The 27,633-nt window shown below is 33.6% G+C and overlaps 1 protein-coding gene across 1 annotated transcript; it reads left to right on the top strand.

Moving 5' to 3' along the window:
- The first annotated feature begins 7,075 nt into the window (after window positions 1-7,075).
- LOC127851356 (signal peptide, CUB and EGF-like domain-containing protein 3) lies at window positions 7,076-27,612 on the top strand. Its single transcript, XM_052385082.1, has 14 exons — window positions 7,076-7,555; window positions 14,059-14,256; window positions 15,775-15,900; window positions 16,211-16,333; window positions 16,444-16,566; window positions 16,803-16,925; window positions 17,200-17,322; window positions 18,179-18,302; window positions 18,852-18,965; window positions 19,623-19,748; window positions 21,556-22,420; window positions 23,208-23,319; window positions 26,500-26,647; window positions 27,122-27,612. Exons 1-8 carry the CDS (start codon window positions 7,213-7,215, stop codon window positions 18,283-18,285), a joined length of 1,266 nt encoding a protein of 421 aa, XP_052241042.1. The 5' UTR covers window positions 7,076-7,212; the 3' UTR covers window positions 18,286-18,302; window positions 18,852-18,965; window positions 19,623-19,748; window positions 21,556-22,420; window positions 23,208-23,319; window positions 26,500-26,647; window positions 27,122-27,612.
- Window positions 27,613-27,633: the final 21 nt, after the last annotated feature.

The raw sequence follows: 27,633 nt of genomic DNA, 5'->3' as shown, positions 1-27,633 counted from the left end.
TAGTAAGACGTGCATGTTGGTGTACTAGAGGAATACTAGAGGAATACATGGGATATTCTCAAAATCATACACATGTTGTTTTTAATATAATTAAATAGGATCAATTGATGAATTAATTCAGTTTGAGTCAGATTGGGCTGGGTTGTGGAACTATAGTTAGTTGTTGTTTTTAATCCAATTAAATAGGGTACTAAGTAACTGTCAAAGAAAATATGCATTCATACGCATATAATCCAAGTATTGGATGTCACCGATATTTTCAATTTTACTAGTAGCTAATTAAGACTAATTAAAACAGAATTTGACTTTCCTTGCAAAGTATTTCATTATTAATAATATAATAATATTATAAGCTAATGTAATCAAAACATATTGATATTTTAATAATTTAACTCAAAGATATTAATAATATTTAAATTTGCCCCAAAAAACTAGGGCAGGTGGATAGGAAGGATTTTTTTTTTGGAAAACCAGCAGTGTTGTCAGTGTAAAATATTTGTAAAGCTTCTTCAATTTCAGTTTAACATTTTATTTCCTGCAACATATTCTATGCTACTTTATTTTACTATGGTAAGTCATTAAAGTGTTATTTATTTTTCAACTATATAATGTGCTAATCTCATATAATGAATTACTACCCCATTTAAAGATAACACCTAATCTAAATTAATTAATACAATAGTTATTATTGTTTTATTGTAACATACTATTCCACTAAAAATGACCATCATAGAACATCAATGCTGTGCTTTATCTAAATTTTTCATTGATCTCAATTATTTAAAGAAAAAAATCTATCAGGCACTTATAAAAAAATATATAATTAGGGTGTCAAAATTTAACAAACTGAACAAGTCAATTTTAACTTCTCTTGCAATACAAATGGAGCCACTTGAAATATCAACTTGTTCCCATACTAGTCGGCAATATAGCTATGACATTGTGTCTATTCAAAACATGCATCAGACACACCTTCTGAAACTTTTTAAGCGGTTTTGAAAACGCTATTTCATTGCAAACTTTCGTCAATAAAGGATACATGGTGTTATACAACCGAAAGTGAAAGTACAGTTAAAAAAATGAATAAAAAGCGAAATTGTTGAAAACTAACGAAAATTTTAATTGATACTAACATAAGACCGTAAGACTGAACAAAATAATACTTAACTTTTAAATCATAACATGAATGTTTACTTATAAAGCAAAGTCTTCATTCATCCGCGGACTTCTTTGTGTAGTAGTCATAAATTCCTCCAAATGGAGGTGCGTAATGCGTCTAAGTATAGAGGTGACAATAACGTAGTGACGTCACCATCTATGTATAGAATGTGTAGTACTTAACTTATATAGGTTAAATTATACTAACAACTGCTAACTATTTAAGCACTATCAAGGTGAGAGAGTATTTTGCACATACCCATTACCCTGTTATTTTTATTTTTGTAAAGTCTGTATATTGATTGATTTTATTGATTAAAGTCTGAAAAATGTCAGACACTGAAGAGGTAGAAGGTGCTAAAAGTGCCAATTTCATTGCTGTTGAAATGTCTGAACAAGATATGATTAATAAATTGATTGCTTCAGGTTATAAGGTACTTATGCCGGAAACAAATCCAGACATTGCTAAGGGTACTCATGTTTCTTCAACTCCCTTTGATAAGGTTGCGTTATAAACTCAAATCCCGGCTACATATATATATATATATATATATATATATATATATATATATATATATATATATATATATATATATATATATATATATGCATTCATAATATTAGAACCGTTATCGGCAAATCTCAAAAGTGGGTCTTGTTCTCTAAACAAACTATTCTCCTAAATCTTATGCAACAGCATCTTCCATCATGCGTACAAGCAATTGGCGGGATCTTATAAACTTTTATGTACCCTATATAGTTTATTATATAACAGCAATTTAATGCGCACATATCGTTAGATTTTTAAACGGCGCTACATGCGACAGAAACACATTAAATTCTGACTTCATATTACTCAATACCTTCAATATTGCCGATACACTACATACATTTGCCATTAACGCAACAAAGTATATACATATTTACATTATTTTTGTGTGTGTGTGTGTCTGCCCTATTCATATTCGGAATTAACATTACATTTATTATTTATGTGCTTACATTCCGAATGTCTTTATTCTATTAATGCACGAAACCATATGAAATTAGTCAAGTATACTGATTTTGTGTATGTCTCTAAATTCTCAATTATGTGCAGGTTCCTAGTTCATAGCATACATAAAATGACGAAAAATTCGGTTACTTTCTAATTCATATGCCAACCTTCCAATTTCCTATATTATTATATATATATAAACTATTAAGAATTCTTTAAAAAATCCTTAATTATTCCTCTAATATCTGTATTCTTATAATGTCACAATTTATTCTTGAATATTTTTATTTCCTCGAACATGCTAATTTAATAAAAATTTACAAAAATACCATTTATTAAAAATGTATTTATTTTATGCAGAAAAATGCGTCCGTATATAATTCTGTACATATTCTTACAATACAATATATAATTATATATATAATTATTTAAATACTCTCTATTATTTGTTCGCCTCTAATTTCATTATTTCCATAACTCATAAATAATGTAAAACTCAAATGCTTGCTTATTTAGTTATTTTATTCTCAGTTCACCGGAATTTTAGAAAAATTTACCGATCAATGCAAAATTTTATTTTTTTTAATACTTGCACAATTCCTCCGTACATAATTTATTATTATTTTTTTAATACCTAACAACGTTAAATTCCTTAAAACATTTCTTAAAATTTCGTTGTCATGACGCCTTTTACTTTTTTATTTATAACTTTATACATTTTGAAATAACCTCCCCGTTTGCCACAAATTTTTAAACAACTAACAGGAATTCATGTCGCGTTGTGGTTGTTCTGTTGGTCCGTGATATTCGTACAGTGATTATTTTTACTTCTCGATTCGAATCCTGATTATCACGTGCACCAAAACCAACATGTGTGCCGTAGCAACAACACATACATAAATAAACTCGATGAATATTTTTTTGCTCTTTTTTTTCAGTTGTGAACATCAAGTTTCCAAGTCCATATAATTCTTTAAATTAGTTGTTAATGCAATATTAATAAGTTCGTGTAATTCTCCGAGTAACTAATAACGTTTCCAAGACATGGCAAAATCCGTGTAAATCCACTCAGACAGGACCCCGCCCCACCCCAGGTTGGGCCCTGAAGATAAACCTCTAGCGTCTCTCCTTTGGGTTAAATCCTTTCTTTTTTGTGTCCAAAAAAAGGATTGCTTATATACATGTCGTTACATAAACATGTCAACTTGATGTGTCCAACCATTTTGTTGAACTACATATACGGGCGAATTTATTATCTGGTAATTGCACCGACACGAAAACAAACATCATTTAAACGGACTGAACCCATTTACAAGCGTGCTTCTACTGTCAACAAACTAATGAGTCCCGGCCATACTGACGTAAACACAGGGTATGCATTATTGCGAACAAGATATATACATCAATTATGCGACAATGGCCACGGTAAAAAACTGGCCACTGGAGTTTCGTGTTATTTTGGAAAATATCTTGCCACCATTAACCATTATGTAACAAAAAAGTCATTGGTACATTTGTGTGACATTGCCAACAGGTAATCCTGCAACACTACTTAACATTAGTTATCTTGTTATGCCTTTAGAGAAGATGTGATATATTGTTTTGCTGGATTTCAGTAGGTCTGTCTGTCTTCTGTCTGTCTGTCTGTCTGTCTTTCTGTCTGTCTGTTTGTCTGTCTGTCTGCCTGCCTGCCTGCCTGCCTGCCTGCCTGTCTGTCTGTCTGTCTGTCTGTCTGTCTGTCTGTCTGTCTGTCTGTCTGTCTGTCTGTCTGTCTGTCTGTCTGTCTGTCTGTCTGTCTGTCTGTTTTTCTGCCTGTCTGTCTGTGTGTCTGTCTGTCTGTCTGTCTGTCTGTCTGTCTGTCTGTCTGTCTGTCTGTCTGTCTGTCTGTCTGTCTGTCTGTCTGTCTGTCTGTCTGTCTGTCTGTCTGTCTGTCTGTCTGTCTGTAGACCTGTTTGTTTAACTCGTCAACGAATTGACTCATTGGCTTGATACTTCACATTTGACAGTATATGACCTCTATTGAAAATGGGGTCACTAGGTCAAAGGTCACTGTCAGATTAAGTGTGAAAATAGTTTCCGATCAATAACTCGTCAACGAGTTGACCGATTGGCTTGAAACATCATATGTGCTTTGACCTTGGGCAGTAAATGAACCCTATCGAAGATGGGGTCAACAGGTTAATAGTTAAGATCACTGTCACAATAAGTGTGAAAATCGTTTCCAATTAATAACTCGTCAACGATTGACCGATTAGCCTGATACTTCCCGTGTGCTTTGGCCTTGGACAGAAGATGACCCCTATGAAATTGGAGTTACTAGGTCAATTGTCAAGGTAACTGTAACGCTTAGTGTGAAATCAGATTCTAATGGTGCGATCCACACAAGACAAGCTAGGTCATCATGTGTATTTGTGTACTCCCAAATTAATTGTTGAACTGCGTAAGAGGGAATGTTTGGATGAGACGCACAGTTTTTCAGCAGAAGTTCAGATGCAGGAGTTGTCTTCTCAGAAGAAAAACTACTGGTCTTAGCCTCATCTTGGATGACTGTAAGCCAAAAAGTATTACAATACCTAGTTCTTTATTAAAGCATATAACATTACATTGTAAAATAATTTCCATTATTATTTTTATTTTATTTTCATTATTGTTTATCATTTAAGTTTATATTTGTGTAATTTAGTTTTAAATATGTTTTATTTTATTATGTAAATGAATTGAATAATGATTGACGAATAAATAACTTGCACAATTGTACCAGTTTTGTTAACGTATTTTAACGTATTTCCTGAAAATTAAAAATGATGAGATGTAAATTGAGTTGAATGAATTTATAAAATAATTATTAGTTAATATGCTCAGTAAATCAAGATAACTTAATAAATTAATAATTTGCCAAATTTTCTAAACCTTTATTTAAAATTTGATAAGAACTGGGCAATGTGTAGCATTCAAAATTGAAACCGTAAAAACATATCGTAAAAACACAAATTTGACATCTTAAACGAAGTTTGAGATGACCCCCTCATTAATCAACTTTTCCCGCCATATTGCCGAACGTGATTCGTTACTGGCGACTTCACTTGGGTTTCTAAAAGTGAATGTTAAAACCGTTAAACAGCAGCTTTTGTGATACATTTTATGTTAATGTATTCTTTCATAACTTACCATTCTAATGACATTAGGATTTTGATGGAAAAGTTCAAATGAAATTAATATTAAGCGTTTCTTCAAATGTTCATTTCCCAGAACGAGGCTCGCTTTGTAATCACGGTGCGTACATGTTGATATACAATCCACGATATAAAAATAACTAGGTCATCACTGAGAAAAGAAAGTATACATTTCAAGAGAAAAATATTATTCTCGTTGCAAATACAGTTTGATCAGTATTTTTATAGGAGTTAGAGCAATAGAATGATCGTTTCCGAAAAATGATCCGCTACTGGGGAAGATCCGTTACTGGCGACCAAACTGCGTTAAGGGTCATACATTTTATATCTTTCAAAAACATAAAATATCAATGTGCTGCAGATCTCGTACGGAAACGCCGCAAAATCTGTATTTTCGAAAATAAAGCGCACTAAACCATGCATGAGTCATTTAAGGATTGTATATCATTATATATATATATATATATATATATATATATATATATATATATATATATATATATATATATATATATGTGTGTGTGTGTGTGTGTTGTGATGTTATTTTTATATACAAATTTAATAAAGAACTTAAAAATATTAATTTAGAATATACACTTTATCGCTCCTAATTAAAGGTATATACATTTTTAAAGCGTGTATTCGTAGAAATATTTAGAATGCAACCCCTTTCTGAATTAACTCGCTTATTATTGCACACAAACATATGACGCATGGTTTAGTGCGCTGTATTTAAAGCCTTTGAATATAATGCGCAATCTCCACGCAGAGTTGTCGTTCCTTGCACTCACAGCTATGCGTCATATCTCTGCGCGGAGGTTGGATAATGCGGCGTTTCTGCACGCAATCTGGAGCACGAAGCATACTAGATGCCACAGATTTCTATTAACCAGGTCAAACGGTTGAATTGCAATCTAGAATTGCTATCCAGATCATGAATTCGGTTAGAATCCGCTTAACATTGAAACCGAGTTCTGCTGCCAACGTCGTAGCAAGGTTGAGGTACGACTAAACTTATTACCGTTCTATACATGTAAATCATGTTCTTTAAGTCTGGTACACCAAATCGTGCGTTTTATTCTTTTCGATAGAGATGCTGCAAGAAATGTCGTATAAATGTAAACAATTGTCTCTTCAATTAATGCCATTTTTGCATCCTGTGCGTTTTACCACGATTTACAGCTGATTGCAACTGACAAAGAACGGTCTTTACGCACAGCGTGAGCTTACGAGAAAGAAGAAAAGACATACGCCGTACACCGAACTAAGGCAATTAATATTGAATCTACCCATGATGTTAATCGGCCGTAAGCGATAAGCTTTTGAAAATAAATGCGTTCACGAAGTAAAAACGACATATGAATTATATGAAAAATTTCTGATAAGTAACACAACACTAAGGCTTGAGTGTCTCTTTGGCGTTTCTTTACGTCTCTAACGCGTTGTCTGTTTATAAGGCGTACTGTACAGAAAGCATTGCGTCTGTATTTACTTCAAGTGGTTCTCAAAAAGTCATTTTCTGTTCTTGTGTAGTCTTTCTGCATTTACACGATGACCCAATGGTTTGCGTAAAGGTAATTATACCGCGTCAAAAGTCGAAATCAGTAGTTTAACAAAATATTTCCGCGGTGGCATAGACGCAAATTAGCAAGACTAAGGTGTGCTTATTGCTACACCCCTGGTTGTCTAGAAACTGTATCCGGCTACAAATTTTCATATTTTTATTTAATGATAACTATTGCTTGATGTTTCACTGATTTTTTAAACGAATGACACATTGAATGTAACAACGTATATATATGGCGATCAAATAAAGTGACGCTGAAGTCGGATAATACAACAGGGGTGTACATTACTGCAATAATTTGATACTTATCTGGAACAATGTGGAACAGTATTTTTATAAGTTTAATCGTTTCAATATTTTTCTTCCATGAAGCATATGCCGGTAGAAAAATATGCTGGAGCGCTTGTGATTGGAATTCGTGGGGATCTTGGTCATCGTGTTCTACGAAATGTGGAAGAGGTGACCAGAGCAGAGCAAGGTCACTGTGCTGCTGGGCTGCTCAAACATATAACGAATGCATGCGGAGTTGTAAGAAAAGCGAGAGTTCAACATATGAGTCACGGAAATGTAACACGCAATGCTATAATAACGGAAACGTCAATTCTTATAGCTATGAGTGCAACTGTCAGAATGGCTATTATGGCTCCTGTTGCGAGAAATGTAAGTTATATAATTTAAATATTACATATTGGCAAATATCCAAACATTATAGGAAGCGTAATTATTATGTAAATTAAAATATTCATTATGCGAAATAGTCTAATAACTATGCTAGAGTGATACCATTCGTACTATTACAGTAACTTAACACTTTGTGTCTCTTGTTAAGAAATTGCAAAAAGAATGTTCAAAGCAACATTCATTTCCAAAAGTGCTAATAATACTATTACATATTTTAATAAATATTTATTATATTAATAGAACACATTAACCGAAATAATAACTTAATACCGGTATAACTTAGAAAATGGCACTGCAATTAAGTATAAAAAGTACTTTTAATAGTATAAATTATTAATCTTAAAAACACAATCACTGAAATGATGCCGTAGACTTTAAAAAAAAAATAATATTGAGCATTTATATCGATTAAAAGAAATGATAAAATACAACTATTTTGAGCAGATGTTACAGTAATTGGATATCGCAGTCCGTTTGGTTCATGTTCAACCCGATTAAATGTTTATTTCACTTGGCATGTAGGTTAGATATTCGGGAATTGAGGCACAGTTGTGAAATGCGGTTAGATATAAATCGTTTCTGTTATCGCAACTAAGCATGTTAAACTATTTTTTTAACCATGTGTTTCATTTTCACTTCTGTTATTATCTGTTCGTATTCTATCTCTCGATTAAGTCATTGATAGACGTTCGCATTTTGTTACACTGCAAACATTGATAATCACAGAAACGGGTAGACTTAATGTAATCAATGATATACCAATTATTCACGATATAAAGAAGCTATTAAACTATTTACATACATCTGATAATTAAATTCCCAGTTCGCGGAATAGATCGTTGTTTTGCATATAAATCGTATAGCGAAAAATAAACTTTACATAAATTAATTGAAATATATTTTTATCGAGGTTGACATAGAAAACCTGGTCAAAATCGGTTTTGAATCGATAAAATAATATATAAATGATCATAAATACATGCAATAGGCGCAAATCATTGCAGCGTCGCGAGTTATGCAAATTATATCTATATTTAGCTTTCGCTAAACGTAATCAGCATATGGACGATAAATACATTGCTTTCACAAAAATTTAGCGTTGCAACTCAGTTTCCGCCTGTAACAGATGTATTTGCATTTGTTCTTAACTTTCTCACCAGTAAATTCGCCCGTATCCGCAATTTTGTTTGTTTAGGTTTGAATTAACGTTTCGAATCATGAATATTAATTATGTCGTTTTCGTACTCTCCAATACTCGACCCCAAAATAAAAATCGCTATATTGTACGTTTTCAACCGATTTCAACCGGATTTTCAGTGATATCATCAATAAAAACACGTTTTCTTACGATTCTGCCCACATTTATAGCTCTGAACGGTGACTTTAATGACTTTGGGATTAAATTTTCCAATGCAAAATAATTATTTCATTTTCCTGAAGTTATTCATATCATCCTTATTAACCATTTAATGCCAAAATAAAAGACTTACACCATTGTTTGGAAACTCGTCATTACTCAAAACAGCTTATTGAACACGAAACATTTGAAAAGCTGTAACAATAAATGCCGAATTAATAAACAACAAAACTTTATTTAGTTGAGTCAGTTAGTTTGTTCTTATGCTTTTCAACTTCCTGATGGATAAAAAATCGTTAATTTAATTAATTAAACATAATAATTTAAATCACTATTTAAACATATTTCCTGGAAATAATATCTTCAACAGAACAAAACATTGAGTATCGGCAATGCATTGATTCAAAATAGCCGGAAATCATCTTAATAGTTATATTTTGCTTATCATGTTGAAAACAGGTGTTCATTTAAAATTTCAATTTAATATGGCATAAATAAGTCTGGCATTTTCAAATTGTGTTTTTATTAAAGTGCTTTTTTACAATTTTTAGCTTCTGCCATCTTTTGTCTATTTTAAGGAACCATTCGTGTATATATTTGACATAAAGTGTGAGTCATACTAAAGCATACATAGTTCATTTCAAAGACACACACACACAAAGGAAAACATAAATACACGTGCTTAAGAATAACACTCAAAGGAAATGTAAAAAATAAACACATGCAATTAGATTTTATTTATTTTATTTAAACAAACATATTACCTTTCGGCGCTCCAGGATTGTTTGCGAAGCGAGCTCGGTTTTAACAAATATTAGTGAATGTTTATTAAGGGTGTCACGATACGCTCACCTTACGATACGATACGTATCGCGGTACAGTGTGAACGATACAATGCGTATCGCGATACGTATTGTCAGATGGAAACAACATACACACCATTTTAAACCATTTTTCAATTTTATTTAAAGACCTCTACATACATCATTTCTTTAATTTGTAAAAAATGTAATTTTATTTTAAATTCATGATTACAAAATTTGTCATTTAAAAATGTGATATGAGATTATATTGAGGAATTTCCGTTAACATTGATCCAATTACTGCGCCATATATTTTATTGATTGCGCCAATGGAATCTTTCTTGCCGCGTATTGTTACAACATCCAAACATTGAGACCGTACGGACTCGGAGGCGTATCGTGCGCCGTACCGAGGGGAGGCTATTACGATATACCGTCCCAAAGAGTACCGTGACACCCTTAATGTTTAGTATCCGCAATCAATTGACAAGATGGTATGCAGTAAGATATAGAGAATAATAGGTTGGTGACGTGGATGGAGAATGGTTATCTGGCAAGTCGGAGGAATTTATCGAGACGAAGGCGAACCCGATACGAGCCTCCGACTTGCCAGATATCCATTCTCCATCCACGTCACCAACCTATTATTCTATTCATAATGTCATTCCACCAAATCCAACAAATATTCTTTTTATTTAAAGCCACACACCTTGAAATGAAATACATGTTGATCAATACATATAGATGCAATTTGAAAGTGTGCAAAATTGTAATTAAATCTATAGCCTAGTTAGTATTTTTTTATTATTATTTTAAAACCGAAAGTAGGATTTCTATACGTATACGTCCATTTCGACAAACGCGATTATTTTTAAGTTTTAAAGCGCAAAAAGACGGATTTCTACCTTGTAACCACCATATATATTCTAATTGGCATAAATAAAATTAAATATATAGAATAGTTAGCAAGTTATTTATTATTTTTCAAACGGTACCGCTTTAAAACCGAAAGTAGGATTTCTGTTCGTATACGTCCATTTCGACAAACGCGATTATTTTTAAGATTTAAAGCGCAAAAAAGACGGATTTCTAAATTGTAACCACCAGATATATTCTAATTTCATAGATAAAATATGTTTCTTATTTATGCTTAAATTTACTATGCCAAATAAGGTGTGTGGCTTTAATGCCTATGTTCACGCTTATATGACGTTCAATCAATTATTGAAGGACCAATACCGAACTGCGCGTCACTTAAAATTGCATGAATAGTAGCCCACTTTTGTAAGCATTCGGTTAGGATACTTCGGAGAACAACTCACACGGGCTGTGGTCAATTATGTTGGGGTATTGGCGGATCGCCTTTTTTATAAACGAGAATAATCAGGCCTGTCGAAGAATACACTTAAGTAACAGTTCTTATCACATGCAAACATTATTTAAAATTATTCGCAAACAATATTGTCCGAAAAGCGCGCCTTATTATTAAATATTCGTTTCGTTTAAAAATTGAATTCAGTGCGTCTGTATCGGAGTAACTTCCCATCCTTAAGACTTAATAGATGGTTCGCAATATCGCTCGCTAAATTATAAATAAAAGCTTCAAGTGAGTGGAATCCCGTTTTATAAATGTATAGCGTCCTCCGGTATTATTTTGCTAGTTGTCCGTTTTAAAATTACATTTAAAAAAACTTGATTAGACAATTCATTAAAATGAAGCATTGCAAAGTGCACAATTTATTATTTTCAAAATTTGACGACTGCGTTACTAGATAGTCAACTAAACTTTGACCATTTCGAATAACACACGTCGTTCTACCAATACTTCTATCGTAATGTAATCGACCGTTAACAACACGAACATGTGTAGACAAACGAAAATCTAATAATCTGTCCCCAAAGCGGTTTGTATTCAAACCACAAGCGACCCTAAACATAGGATGGTCAATGTCTAAGATTTAGATTACTCAAACTACAATCACACGCATTATAATTTTGCCTTCGTCTGATTCATGAACTCATTCGTATTAAAAAATAATGAAAAATATCTCTATGAAATCGAGAGTGAACTGGTGAATTTTCGGTTGCTATATATGACACCACAATATACATTTCACCGTCATAATTAAAATATTATTTATCAAGTTTTATCCATATTAGACAATCTCTCTCAACCGATACTCATTTGCAAACACTATCTCTGATAATTTTTTATTACATCCAATACTTATACCAATTGCCGTTTAGCTCGCCTACTTTGATATCTTCTATACGAATGTATTGGATCACTTATTCCATGAGGTTTCGTATTGGTTTTGGGTTTGTCGATTGTTCCGTTTGACAGATAATCTAATATTGTGATAGTAATTGCACGAATAGCGGTGATGAACGCTCGTCCGCTGTGAGCCTCTAAACGTTCCAGGTTTCACATTTTACAATATTCATACATCCCTCCTAGGCATTCAGCTTGTACTCTTTGTCGTTGAGATAATGTTTTTCCATCCTGAGGAATGCCCCCTTATTCTTCATGACTGGTATAAACCCATGTCTCGTCTTCATCGCCTTCCAGGAGGATTGTTCCAAGATATCATACGGTCCATTTGAGCTCTTTGGACGACGTCTGCAATCTATCCAAATAGTATGCGTATTATGCAACTATAGATCATAGTTCAATCTCTTGCACGACGGTTACATTACATTCACCTCTGTGATGGGCTCAAAACGGACTAATTTTATGAAAGCGTCTCATTTATGTCATCATCATTCCAAGCGTTCATCGTGGAGGTAACAGTATACTAAACAATCTCTTGCATGACGGTTACATTACATTCACTGCATTGAAGAAAACCATCTCATACCATAGTATCTTATATCAGTCTTAATATATTATTACAAAATTAATATGGTTTTCTTGATGTAACAAACCTACATACATACATACGTCGAAGCAATGCCTAACGTAACTCAATAAAAATTATGTTTAATTGTTTATATCTGTGAAGTGCGTGGAATGATTCCATCTGCGTAAATGGGCAATACAATAGTTCCAAAGAGTTGCATTAAAACTCGCAAGTTTTTGCACGATGTTTCGTAAATTTAAAATTCCTATTTCATTATTTTACGCCTCTGATCCTAAAAAATCCAAATCAAAGATACTTTGAATGCGTTTGTTCGGTTTTACCAAGTTTCTGGGCAACATGGCATGCTGAGCCTTTCGCAGAGGTGTATGTGAGAACAAGGAACGACAACTCTGCAGGAGATTGCATATTTTATTGCTGAAATATTTACCTGTTCTAGGGACAGAGTGTAATGTCACGTCTCTGGATGCGTTTTTAATAATTAAATTGAACACAATAAAAATCCAGAATTCTCAACTTGCACTGCTTACCTTTCAAATATTTTATGTACCGTATATTACTAATACATAATTTAATTTCATTCCAACTGTAAATTTTTTAAACTACCGAGGTGACGCATGCGCATGACTCTTAGAAAATATGAATCTCTATAAAGATAATTATTAGAGAACTTCCGCTAGACTTTTATAAAAGGAAAATGAATTAATAAATCATTCGCAAAACATGCAAGCTTCAATACACATTAACACACAATAATTCGCAATAGCAGATTTTAATTATTTACAGAATCTTGGTAAAAAGCATTATTTTAATGGACGAAACATTAAATTTGGATAGGTTGAATAGCTTATCTTTCCAACGAAAAACAAAAACTGATTCGATAAATTGTTTCTTAATAATGTTAGTCTCATCAATATTAACAGAAAGTGTTTCAAATGAGTCTTATAAGTTGTATGCATTGATAAACATATTTGTTATTTCATTATTTCATATATATGTCTGTATGGCAATATATAAATACCATTGACTGAGTAACTATAAGTTTTAGTCATCGCATATTCTCACCCATTCAAGCCAGGAATACATAAAGTTTTACATTTAAGGCTAAAAAAAATCCACAATAAACTATAAGGATCTAATATTTCGAGCGTTTGGATATGGGGATCTTACCTATTAATCGGATTGTACGTTTGGATCTTCATTTAATTATATGAATGATGAAACACACAGTTCACCATTGTGCTGACTTCGTATAGTTCGGAGCGGTTCTACACCTCTTTAAAATATTTATTCTTCTTGTTAAATGATTGATGTATCACATTCATTTTTACCATTACCATTGGTATAAATATGAATTTCTTTTGGATAATTTATACCTACTAAGTAATTAAGCATTTTTATGATTCTAGTATTTTACTATTAATTCTTAAGTAAATGAGCTGAATTGTTTGAATCATCACACAGACCAAAGTTGTGGGAGCTGGGGAAGTTGTACGCGGTCATGTGGTGGCGGTAAACAAACGAAAACTTGCCGCAGATACGACAATGGTTGGAATGAATGGACCGAGTCAATGAACTGTAACGAGTTCTGCTACAACGGCGCTTCATACAGATATGGCTCGTGTTCGTGCCCCTCTTGGAGGAGCGGCGCATGTTGCGAAAGTAAGAACTATATCCCCTTTACGCTACAATAACATGAACATCCAACGCCCACGAAGGTTTATACCAGCGTCACCATGTTTGCTTAATTGTTGGTTGGCGTATTAACATCTCTAGTTTTTATGTCCACCGTAGGGTGGCATATAGCAGTTGAACTGTCCGTCAGTCAGTCCGTCCGTCCGTCCGAAAACTTTAACATGGCCCGTAACTTTTGCAATATTGAAGATAGCAACTTGATAGTTGGCATGCATATGTATCTCATGGAGCTGCACATTTTGAGTGGTGAGAGGTCAAGATCATCCTTCAAGGTCAAATGTCATATACTAGTATATGGCTTCAAAGCGGCACAGTAGGGGGCATTATGTTTCTGACAAACACATCTCTTGTTCGATCTGCTTCGGCACTTTTTCATCGACTAACATGATGTTTCTTACGGAATAGCTGAGGCAATACATTGCAATACAATACCTTTACCTGTTTTAAAGGGGCCTTTTCCACGCTATGGTAAATTGACAAAATTGAAAAAAACTGTTTCAGATTCGAAAATTTGCCTTAAATTTATGATATTTGTGAGGAAACAGTAATATTGAACCTTTACCATGCTCTAAAATATCCATTATGTGCATCTTTTGACGATTTAAAAACCTGAAAATTATAAAGCGTTGCAACACGAAATGATTGAATAATTTGGAGAATTCTGTTTTTGTCGTTGTATTTTTTTATATTACGAGGATTGCATATATTAAGTAAAAACTACATTCGTCATGTTATGAGAGCGAATGGTCTAGTGGATAGAGCAGTAGGCTTTTGCTCCATGGCTCCAGGGGTCAGTGGTTCGATCCCCTGTTGAGGGTTACTTTTTTTAATTCTTTAATTTTATTCTTGTTTTTTTTACTGGATATTTTTAGACCCAATTTTAACATTTATCAATATAAATCATTTAATGACTAACTTCAATACATGCCAAAATCTGTGAAAAGGCCCCTTTAATACCATTTCAATCACACAATTGTTGACCTAGTCAGCCATTTTCCAAGAAATTTGTATTTGTCGATTACTTTATTGCAACATTGTTCATAAAAGTGTATACAAATGGTATAATAACCTGTAAGAACATGTGATGTGATTGGCGTCCATCTCGCATTCAAATATGGCTTTTGAATAATGTTTTAAATTGCATTACATTCACACGAAATTTTCGAAAGCAACACAAGTGTTTCTATAATATTTGTGTTCGTCAGATTTAAGCCAGTAGAAGGGAAGCACTTTTTTGACACCAAACTGTCATTTTTAAAATAAATCATCGTTTAGAAATGTACTGCCATATGTGGAATATATGTTAACGAAGCGTGTGAGCGCAAACCACATGGTTACCTTAAGGGTCATAATCTGACATCGAATATCAGAGTACGTTAGTACAACATGTACAACTATCAAATGCATAGTCTACCTTCAACCAAAGGTTTCGCAAAGCCAGGCAATCGTTATTAAAAAATGAAATCAACGTTTCTTCTATTTGAGATTGTCGAGAAATTTCGATTTCCCACTGTATGCCTGGACGTCAGGAATGCGGCGGAAGTCCGGACGGTATCCGATGTACCCAGTGTTATCTTCCGTACAAACCTGCCGGCTATAATCAAGGATGTGGTATGTACAGGAAGTATAGTGTGTCGTTTAAATACTTAGGTAAATGTGTGTAACCATCTTCTACATGCAAGCCCACAAAGCGAAAATTGCCTTGATATTGTTCCCATTGCACTTATTACAAACATCAGTCAAATTGCTGTTAATGCTATTTCCCAAACTAAACTTAAAGGCGAAATTCAGACTCTAAAGTTACGCTTGGAACCAAAAGAATTGCTGTGATTAATTTGTAATACATGTGTATAAATATACTTTAAACCTTTAACGTATGTTTGTTTACATCGATCAGATGAGTCCTTGTAATATTGTACAGTTCGAATCCCGTGCAATGACAGGAACGGTATGTGCGACCACAACTGTATGACGCAATGGGGTACGCCGACATGCAGTTGCAGATCCGGATATCAACTCTCTTCAAATGGCTATTCCTGCAATGGTAACTGAAACGCCTTGTTTTGAAACGGTATGTTGTTCTCGTATTGTTAGAATTCGTTTGCCTGAAATTAACCAAAAGTATTTATTATATTATATATATTGTAATTTTAGATATCAACGAGTGTCAAGTAGGATCTTCCAAATGTGAACATATCTGTACAAACACAGAAGGATCATTCAGTTGCTCGTGTAGGACAGGCTATCAACTGAATTATGATGCTCGTACTTGTAGTGGTAATATGCCTTTGATTACACTTAGATATACATGAAACACAACAAAGACCCTTAAAATTAAAATGTCACAAACACAGTCTCGGAGTGTTTTACTTCCAATATAACATAATACAAATGTATATATGATACAAATGCCACGTACATTTACACCAAGGTTACATATTGTATGCTCCGTCCGTGGTTATACCAATTCCGTAACATCAAGAGCAATCACATGTGTGTAATGTTTGTTTTAGATATTGATGAATGTGTGTCCGCGGACCTTAAATGTTCTCAGGTGTGTTTAAACAAAGGTGGATCGTATGCTTGTTCCTGCGACCCAGGGTTTGTTCTCCTGGACGATAAACGTTCATGCGAAGGTATAAACACACAATTACTTTAAATTTGTGATATTAACAAAGAAACTGTATTATAAAGCATTGTTCTATAATTGTTTGTATTCATTGATTTTTCTCCGTATGATAATAAAAATATCTTATCCTGCAATATAAATAGGCCAGACGCACTCAAAAGATCAGTTTTAGTGTTTTGTTCAACTTGTTTAAATCGGTATCTCATCAGCACGTACTTGAATTGCATAAAAAAATAACTGCGTACGTTATTTGTGTTCATGAGTCAGTCAATTCTTTTCAGATATTGATGAGTGTTCTATTTCAAATGGAAATTGTTCCCATCGTTGCCAGAACATTCCGGGTTCTTACCAATGCAATTGTCCATCCGGATTTCAACTTCAAACACAGAGCACAGTATGCATAGGTGAGGAGATAGACGTATCAATAATTAAATCTAAAATTAATAGGAATTTGAAGAAACTATGTCAGTTAAAATGGCCCAAAGGGACAACGTCTTACAAAAACCTTTGAACAATTAAAAGTGACGTATAATAACGAATGCAACAATATGTATACAAGTGGAAATACTGTATGCTTTTCGGAATAAAAATCATGCTATAAAATGTGTCTGTTTGTTTTGCCCTTTTAATGCCTTTATTTTGAAGTCCTTATTGTAAGGATTTTATATATTAATAGACTTGACAATATTGTTTACCTAGAATGATAGCGCAGCTGATTAAAGCGATGTATTCTTCCCTTTCTTCGAATGCAATAATGAGTTCATTACCCACTCGGGTTTGTTTATGACTGTTTGCCACTTTTTTATTTCGCATTTTTTCATATATTCGAATAGCTTAATGAATATCTTGAAGTTAAGTGAATTTTTGTAAATAAAAAAATAAGTTGCAATAGGAATCCAATTTTTTCTTGCCTTATTCACTTTAAACTGCGAGTGCAATAAATATATATTTTAAAGATTCTTGCTTTCTTAACGCATGTGATTACATTCAAAACCTTAATTATAGTATTTTAATTTTGCATGAATTAAATAACATTGCGATATAGTCGATTTTGAATTTATTATTATAATGTTATTTCATAGAACAATATATAATGTAATATTAAAACAAAACGAGATTAACTACTCATATTTTGCTTTCGGAAGTCTTTCTTTTTTAATCATAATGGCATATTTTCAAGACTACAGATTTTACCCCAAGTGGTGTTTATGATGTTAACGTTGTTTATAACAAGAATGTGTTTTTTTTTTCGTAATTTAGACATCGACGAGTGTAAGCTGGGGACATCGTCTTGCTCACAAGAGTGCAACAACACCGATGGAAGCTTCGTGTGCGGTTGTAGAGATGGATTTGTCTTGGCATACTGATGGCGAGACGTGTACAGGTCGACATTATGTTTATTATCGGAATTGGCATTTTAATGTACATTTCGGACCACCCTTAAACATGGGTAGTTTTTGCACACAAATAATCTCAATAATGACAATATCACAGAAGTGAATCACAACAAGTATCGCTAAAACGAGGTATTATCTAATACTGTATTACATCGCAACGTATTGAAATAAAAACTGTTGAACAATTAACACAAGTTGAGAACGAATTTTAAATCGAGATATAACTAATTGGTACGCGCTGTGATAAGGAATGTCAATTCAATCATCACTATGTAGTATTTGAATCTGTGATTATAAACAAAAGATATGAAGTCTGGTAATGATCCTCGGAATGCAAACAAAAAGAATAATAGCAATAATGAGAACAGTATGGGTACATACGTGACAAGTATTACGAAAGAACAGGTTTGCATATAATTGTTCACGCCGTTTCGGTTTCTATAAAATCAGCATATTCATCATTTCACATACGAATCTCAAATTGGCAAAATTGATATGTATTTAAACCAACCATTCATATTGAATTTTTGTTTCAGATATAGACGACTGTGCAAACGTGACCTGTCACCATGGCGGAGTATGCACTGACAATCTAGGATCGTACACGTGTTCATGTGATTCAGGGTTTAGTGGGCAACACTGTGAGCTGGGTAAGCAAATCAAGCATGTTTTTACAGGTTAGGGCTCTGATTCAATTATACCGAAGTGTATATCATTAAAGCATTATAGTAGTATACGCTTCATAAAAATAAGTAGACAATTTATTTGCAGAACTTGTTTTCTGAATAACAACAAAAACAACAAAACAAATTCAAATGTCTGCTACACAAGCAGGGGAGCAATCCTTATAGAATGTGATACGTAATATGTCAATGAACTTGTTTCCAAAGAGACACATACTTAATGTAACAAACCCATTGGAATGAAACCGGATTCAAGGTTTTGGAACTGAAAATCAAAGCATTGCATTTTACCCGTTTTTAAGAACTCTTAACCTTACACTAAGACCAGAGTTATTCGCAACACATCTAAGTCTATATATTAACATCAAACTAATTTCAAATGTGATAGCAGCAATAAGATGTAGTTAATGACGTATGTTATTTAAATTGTATATATATATATATATATATATATATATAGGTATATATATATATATTTAACGGTTTTTACGCATGTTTTGTGCCTAAAATGTTTGCGATTGGTTCCTCGCCATAAATAAAGCATCGCATGCTATAATACGTTTCCGTTCTTGCGCTTGCAGCACAGAATAAAGATTGATTTTGTTTTTTTAAATCTTTTCTCAGATATCGACGAATGTGTAGGCTTCTTAAACGCTGGATGCGAGGACTTGTGTATCAACACCGAAGGATCATTTCGATGCGCATGTACCGGAAACAAGACAATTCAAGACGATGGGTTCACGTGTTCAGGTAAGAGAAAAAGCGTTAAATTACAAATCACAGATCAATAATATACAGTTTTATTGACAAGTTATCTTAAGTTAGTTATATTTAAAAATAAGCGTAAGTAACATCTGGCAAACATTTCCTGACGAAAATCCATTGTGAAAACCAAATCCAGTGTGATATCTTTCAACTCTGTGTTAAACCATGATAGTTTTATGTTATGGTTCTTTTCTTGATTTTTGCAAAGGTCATGCCCGAAAAAGTATTAAAAGCGCATCACTTCTATAAACCGAAAGGACGGTATAACAGTATCGTACTTCCTTCAAAGAAACATACACCAAAAGCTTATACAAACATCACTAAACAGCATTTTCATTCAAACAACCACAAAAGCATCTCATATTCCTGGGCTTGTCGATAACATGTGGTTTTAGCTTGTCCCATGGAAATTTTAGATCAAATAATATCACTTTCATAAATGCCGAACGTTTATTATAAAAGCTGCAATTCGATGTCTATTTTGCTACATTTGACGATCATTAATCCTTGTAGTGCATCGTCTTATAACAACACTGGCTAGCTACTTGTTATTGTTGAAACTTTATCAGCGATAAAGACCTATTGGTTTAGTGTTTTTGCACATCCAATGGTTTTATGACTGCGTCAGGGATAAGAGACAACAACTCAGCTTGATCTGTGTGCTTACTTTTCGCACCTTTAAACGATTGACTCTTGACCGCAATTCACAGGTCAAACGTTGCTTTAAGATAAATATACTGACTTTTATCGTAAAAGACAGGAGACCGTTATTCTCAGGTGTAATAAAGATGGTTTTTCGTCGGGGAGGGAATCCAGATTGACCACTAAAGGCAGATGACCGCTGTTCTCAGGTGGCCGCTAAGTAAAAATACCAACAATAAAACAAACAAACAATGGCAGCTTGACTATACACGGAAAAAGTGTGAATCAAATTTAACATTGATGTGGATTTAAAGACATAAGGAAGATCCGATCTGTAATTTATAACTTATTATGTAGTCAAGCAATAAGTTTTTAGGCAGGAAATGTCCATCATATTGTTAACGCAACTCTGAACTCTCCAACTATTAAACAATTAATGTAGTATAAGTTCGTTGAATGGTTTTAAATACTTGATTGAAATAACAGTAAAATAAAGTCATCTATATTGTTCATCACATTGACTAAGGTTTAGGTGTTTCACCATCACTTCTTTTGTTTGAACTTCAAACTGTAATGTTTAATACTTGTAGTTTTTTAGATTATAACGAACTTATGTTAATTAAAATGTGAATTTGATAAAATGTACTGTATTTAAACCAAAACCCATCTTAAGAACACTTTCTTAACATGTTGTCCAATAGGGAATTCATGTTAAAACAGAAAAAAATTACTCAACAGGACCACTCATTAAAACAAATATTGTTCGGAAAATAGAAGCATCGGTGTGATTAAAGCTGTCAACCATTTACAGTATTAAATACAACTGCAGCCACATCAAATAAGGGTTTAGCGTAACTCCATCTTCAAGTATTCATATCTTTAAACGGCACTATTAAATTAAACTTTATGTTAATTAATGGTTCTTGATCTATACTAAAATGTTCATTATTGTGTCATTCTTTCCATACATAAACATGGGAGTACAACAATATCCCTTATCAGAATGTATAATGCAGTCTAAAGATTCCAACAGTGTTGGCCCTGTAGAGCCAACACCCATGAATAATAAAACTACACTTTGGAACATGTTAGCAACGCCTTTAATTATTTGCTTTTTGTTATGACCTAAACGAAAGTATTTTCATTTCAGGATTAAACAATCAGTCTTCAAACTTCTTTGCAAGAAATGAGATGAGTAATGATACGTTACCGAAAGGTTGTTCTTACATAACATTTACACAATGTAACATTATTTTGTCATCCACCTCACGGTGGTATAGACTTAAGAACAACCAGAACGTTGCTTATACATTTGGAATAGTGTTTGCAGAGGTAGAGACGTTGTGTCTTCCAGTATCAATATCGGGCTTGCAAGTAGATCAAACTACTATGCGTATATTAAGCGGATCGCTTCAATATTCGCCGAAAGATGGTGAAGTGACTGGAATGGAACGAAGCTATAACTGCTTGAGTTTTGAAATCACACCAAGAGACATGCATGACATTTTGCAGTCCTCTGCATTTCTAAAAACGTTCTTTCACAATATTCATTCTGTTCTACCAACGTGGATTCAATTAAGTAAAACTGGGCGTCAGATACTTAGCATGAGTGAAGCGAAAATCGAAATAAAAACAGGAGAGGAAATCAACACGGGTATTTGCAAGGGTGCACCGTTGGTTGCAAGTCGAGTGTATTCTCTATTGAAGCTACGTGAAAGGTTTTCTGTAGAAATTTATGGGCAAGAATTATACCTTCCGGACCCTTTTAGAAACGAATCATATTGTATCGTAACCGACTTATGTCAAGATAACGGACATACAATTTTCATTATCCTTCCGACGGAATCGAGAGATATTTTAAACAATATAAGTATGTTTGAATCGTTGATAAATTCAACAGGATTATACATTCGTCCTATCGGAATCGGTTTATCATTAGAGCGAAGCATGGTCGTCAACTTTAAAACATCAGAGACGGACTTTTGGCAAGGTGGCGAAACAACGGTTACTTACCCGTATGATGTTTTGTTTTTTTCTATGAATATTTCATTAATATTAAATTATTGAAGGAGTTTATTTCTAACCTGAAAATATTTTCTAAACACAGTTTTGCTGTGTTGTAAAAGATGCATACTACATGAAGTAGAGCTATATAAGTATTTACGAATCAAGAAAACCGACTAACAAACTCAAACAGAACATCGAAAAGTATAGCATCAAATTAGTGAGACACTTATAAAAGTTGTATTGACCTCCGTTTGTAGTGTTGCATCTAAGAATGTAATATTGCATGCAATAATGTCTACATCCAAGCCATGTTCCGTAAGTGAGCCGAAGCAAAGTGACTCTGACGTAAGATAGTCCGGGGTCAGTTGGACAGAGGTCAGTATGTAAAAATTACATCATCTTGTGACGCACAAAAAAAAGATAATTTAAGTCCTTATAGTTTCGTATATTGCAAAAACGTACTTAAACCATCTATTTGTATAAGAATGATATTCTACGATCGAAAAGTATTACGCATCGCGACAGATAGACAACGTTATGCAGGTGATTCACATTCTCAAAGCTAGCATTTGAGCCAGCCAGCCGTCATGCGTCAATACCCTGCCTCATTAACAAAACAGCAAAACGTATTATCATCATATCACTTGACGGATTCAAAAATGAAACAATATAATTACAAATTATACACACGGTCATTCCTAACCCCGTAAGCACATTTTATTATATTTACTCGTAAATTAAGATAATATGTTAAGTATAGTAGTACAATCTATTGCAGCAAATATTTTTTCACAGGCTTATGCAGTCGGCAAATGTCTGGGTAGGCGGAGAGACAGATCTACACTACAACGGTTTGAGCTTATCAGGAAGAGCAGAGGCGTTTGTTGCTGCTCCAAATATTCGAAGTGTATGTGAATGAAAATATTAGTTTGCAGTCATTTGTATTAACGTTTTATTTGTATTGTGTGCATTCTGTTTATTGATGTTTAGTTTAGCAAACAATATCGGTAAACTAAATGAAGAACTCAAACCTGGCATTTTAACTATAATCGTCTTTCTAGTTCGGATTTATTTTGTAATATCTATATAGCCATTTGTAAACTGGACATCATAATTCGTACATTTTTAAGCCATTTTTTAGTATGAACATTATCCTTGACTTTTAAGTATGGATCAAATATAAACCAGTTATTGATTTTTTTCAAAGCTAATTGAAATCTGACAGTTCATGCCAATCGAAAGAAGCAATCAGCTAATAAATGTGATCTTGATCCTATATGCCATTTGTTCATTTTACTGTTTCATAAGAGATACCATACGTGTAAATTCTTGGCGGTTTAATATATGGAATGCTGCTTCATTTGACCTTTGATATGTCATTGGCCTTGACCTAGATAACTATGTTCGAGTGGTCCAAACAGGTTAAGGATTATTAAAACTACAGACTTATATAAACCCAGGCCGAACATCAAATTTTACCCAGAATGAATCACAAGACCGTCCATTTATCTATGAAAACATAACTCGAATCAGCGTTTTAATGCTGGAAGAGAATCTTATACTAATATTTATTAAAACAATTTGTAATGTGTTTCAAGCGGTTTCTATATAAAAACAAACTGTTATGGTGCCCGCTGCAAATCATAGTAAAACTCATCTAACTGTGTACAGTTTTAAAAAAAGGATAGGTTTAAGGTTTTAAGTAAAACCTTTTAAAACTATAGGGCATTACAGTTTTGAATGCCTAAACGATAATACACGAAATATCATTTAAAGTCATTACAGGATTGACAAATTCTTATCCAAGGTAAGATGTTTTAAGTAAACATTTATTTACCATATATAACACATGTGTTCAAAAACGGGTATTGAAGATAAGACAGTGCATTCCATCTTTAAACAAGTTGTGAATAGACCCCTAATAGAACAGAACAGAAAGTTTATTCATATAACTTGAACATTTCCAGTTCATCGTTACATATACAAAACTGACAATATATAAGCAATAAGAGATGCTGTGTATCAAATGTCGATGGATTTGAGAAAAACGTTCCTGTGTTCTTTACTTTTGTTTATAAATGTGAAGAGCTGATCGGACAATTTAATGGTAGATAAATCACCGATGACACATTTTTACTATAAAACTCACAACAAACATTTATAGGATATGCACGGCTTAACACATTATTCGTTTTAATAACTTAGTTTTTAGCTAACCCGATTTTTCAGGTGAGCTTTGGGGATCGGTCTTTGTCCGTCGTACGTCCGTCCGTCCTTCGTCCGTCCGTCCACATTTGTTGTAAACACTCTAGAGGCCACATATCTTGTGCGATCTTCATGAAACTTGGTCAGAAGATTTGTCTTAATGATATTTTGATCAGGTTTAAAACTGGGTCATGCTGGGTCAAAAACTAGGTCATTAGGTCAAAATAAAGAAAAAAACTTGTAAATACTGTAGAGTCACATTTCATGTCCAATCTTCATGTAACTTTGTCAAAATGTTTGTCTTAACGATATGTTGGTTGAGTTAAAAAGTGGTTCTGGTCCGTTCAAAAACATGGCCGCCAGTGGGCGGGGCAGTTGTCCTTATTTGGCTATATAGAAACCTTGTAAACACTCTAGAAGTCACAATTTTTGCCCAATCATCATGAAACTTGGTCAAAACATTGGTGTTATTGATATCTCGGACGAGATCGAAAATGATCTAGATCGGTGAAAAAACATGGCCGCCAGTGGGTGGAGCAGTTTTCTCTATATGTATATATTGAAAAGATGTGAACACTCTAGAAGTCACATTATTGGCCCAATTTTCATGAAAATTGGTCAGAACATTTGTTTTCCAGATACGAGAGTTGAGTTCGAAAATGGTTATCGGTCCGTTGAATAACATGGCTGCCAGGGGGGGGGGCAGTTTTCTTATAATTATATAGTAAAACAGCTTGTGAACACTCTAGTGTTCTAAGTCACATGTTTTGCCCGAGTCATCATGAAACTTGGTGATTGGTTTTATTTATATCTCAGATGAGTTTGAAAATAGTCCCCGATCGGTCAAAGAAACATGGCCGCCAGGAGGGGGATGGCAGTTTTCCTTATATGACTATAGAGAAACCTTGTGAACACTCTAGAAGTCATATTTTCTTGCTTAATCATCGTGAGTCAATACATTGGTTTTATTGATATCTCGGATAAGTTGGAAAATGGCTCAGATAGGTGAAAAAAACACAATTTTTATGTTGTATGGTTGGTCTATGTCCGCCGTCCGTCCGTCCGTCTACATTTGGTTAGTAAACACTATAGCATTCACATTTCTCAAGCATTCTTCATCAAAGTGGCTGAGAAGCTATATGGCTACAAGATCTCAGTCAAGTTTGATAATTAGCAAAATCGCATAATAAATGACACAATGATTGCCCTTAGATTGTCAAAAAATTTCATTGTACATAAAAAATTCCCAGAAAATACTCTAGAGGTCACAATTTTGTTTCAGAATTTATGAATCTTGGTCATAATATTTATTTTTGTAAGCAAAGTTTGATGTTTGGTCATGAGGGGTCACAATATAGGTCACCAGGTCAAATCTTACAAACACCTCGTAAACACTCCATACGCCAGAGTTTTGACTCAATAATGAAACTTGACCAAGATGTTTGTCTGGACAATATCTTGGTCAAGTTTGACGTTTGGTAAAGATTGAATAAACCGACTCCTCTCAGGTGAGCGAACTAGGGCCATCTCGGCCCGCTTGTTTCAAAGTAAATACAATATTCATAGTTATCGAGAAATAACTTCCCAAGCAGTCATGCCGCTGGAAATATGCATTACGTAAGGATATTGATTCTAGTTCTTTCTATAGAATCAGTCCTTTTTTAACGCTCGTGTGGGAACAAAATACCAAAAACAAACATGAACTATGATATGAAAAAATTAAACCAAGAAACGTTATAACTGTTCCATTCCCTATATTTTTGAAGCATATAATCGTATTAATGTGAATTATTTTGCCTTTTCAATATTAATCACAATGTTTGTATGCAGTAATAATGCACATTTTCACGACCTTAACATGTGTTTTATATGTTTCATATAGATGCTCAAGAGTATGTTTATGGATGAATGGCATCTTGGAGCAAATATTACGGTGACATCATTAAAATACGAGTTGCAAATATCTGGCAAAAGTGAAACGATAGATTTTAGACCACAAGGTGATGTCATCCTGTATGGATCATTGGGAGGTATAGAGTGTTTTTCTAACAAATGCATATTTATTTAGTGCTTTCCGTTGGTTTATATAGAAATATTAAAACTGATATTTCACTGTTTCAAACAGTGAAAAATAACAGTGAAAAATAACAGTGAAAAATATCGATATGCCGTCATTTTTTTGACGAAATGACGTCATAAATCCAGCGAAATTATCAGGTGAAACTATTTGACAATGCCCATAAACGATGAAATAAGCATAAAATAAAAAGAAAATTTGTTGGATTCGATAGAATATCGATTTTAATTCACTCGTGATCATAACAATATACATTTTCACGAGTGGCTGAAAATATTATTTTATATGATCACTCGTGAAATAAAATCGATATTCCATTGAATCTATGTATCTATTAATAATACGTATTGTTTGATCGTTAAAAATAAACAAGTGTCATTATTTTATTTAAAATACAATAAACCAAATTCGTATCACGTTTTTTTAGGTACGATGGAGCGGAAGTGGTGTGGAAAACGGGCTAACCCATCTGGATTTTTTTTGAAATTTATCCAAAGTTCAAATCCTTTCTGGAGCATTCCCATTCTGAACTTTTTAGGTATTAACGCTAACACATTGGTTAATGCATTCGTGTTCAGAAAAACCACCACCCTTGTTTCGAATAGCGACAAAGTCAAAATAATAAATGACATTCTGGCGTTGAAACAAGCAACCGAACGTTATGTTACTGACACAATAACATCTGTATTTAAATATGTATCTCTGCTGTCAGACCAGTCAGTATCACTCTTGAACAAAATTGAACCAAACAGCCAATAGAATGATGAATTCATTTGAAAACCTGTCAAAAGTTCTTCAAACAAGTACCGATCCTAAAGTCTTACTAGATGCTGCTAAGGGTGTGAGTGATATATGGAATGACGAAATAGACATACTTAGAAAAGAAACACACACATTTATACAATCAATAAGAAGAAATAATTTAAAATACAACTTTCT

This window comes from Dreissena polymorpha, chromosome 11 (assembly GCF_020536995.1).
Source record: "Dreissena polymorpha isolate Duluth1 chromosome 11, UMN_Dpol_1.0, whole genome shotgun sequence".
Lineage (NCBI taxonomy): Eukaryota > Metazoa > Mollusca > Bivalvia > Myida > Dreissenidae > Dreissena > Dreissena polymorpha.
The sequence above is the reverse complement of the archived record's forward strand: the minus strand, read 5'-3'. Positions and strand labels throughout refer to the sequence as shown.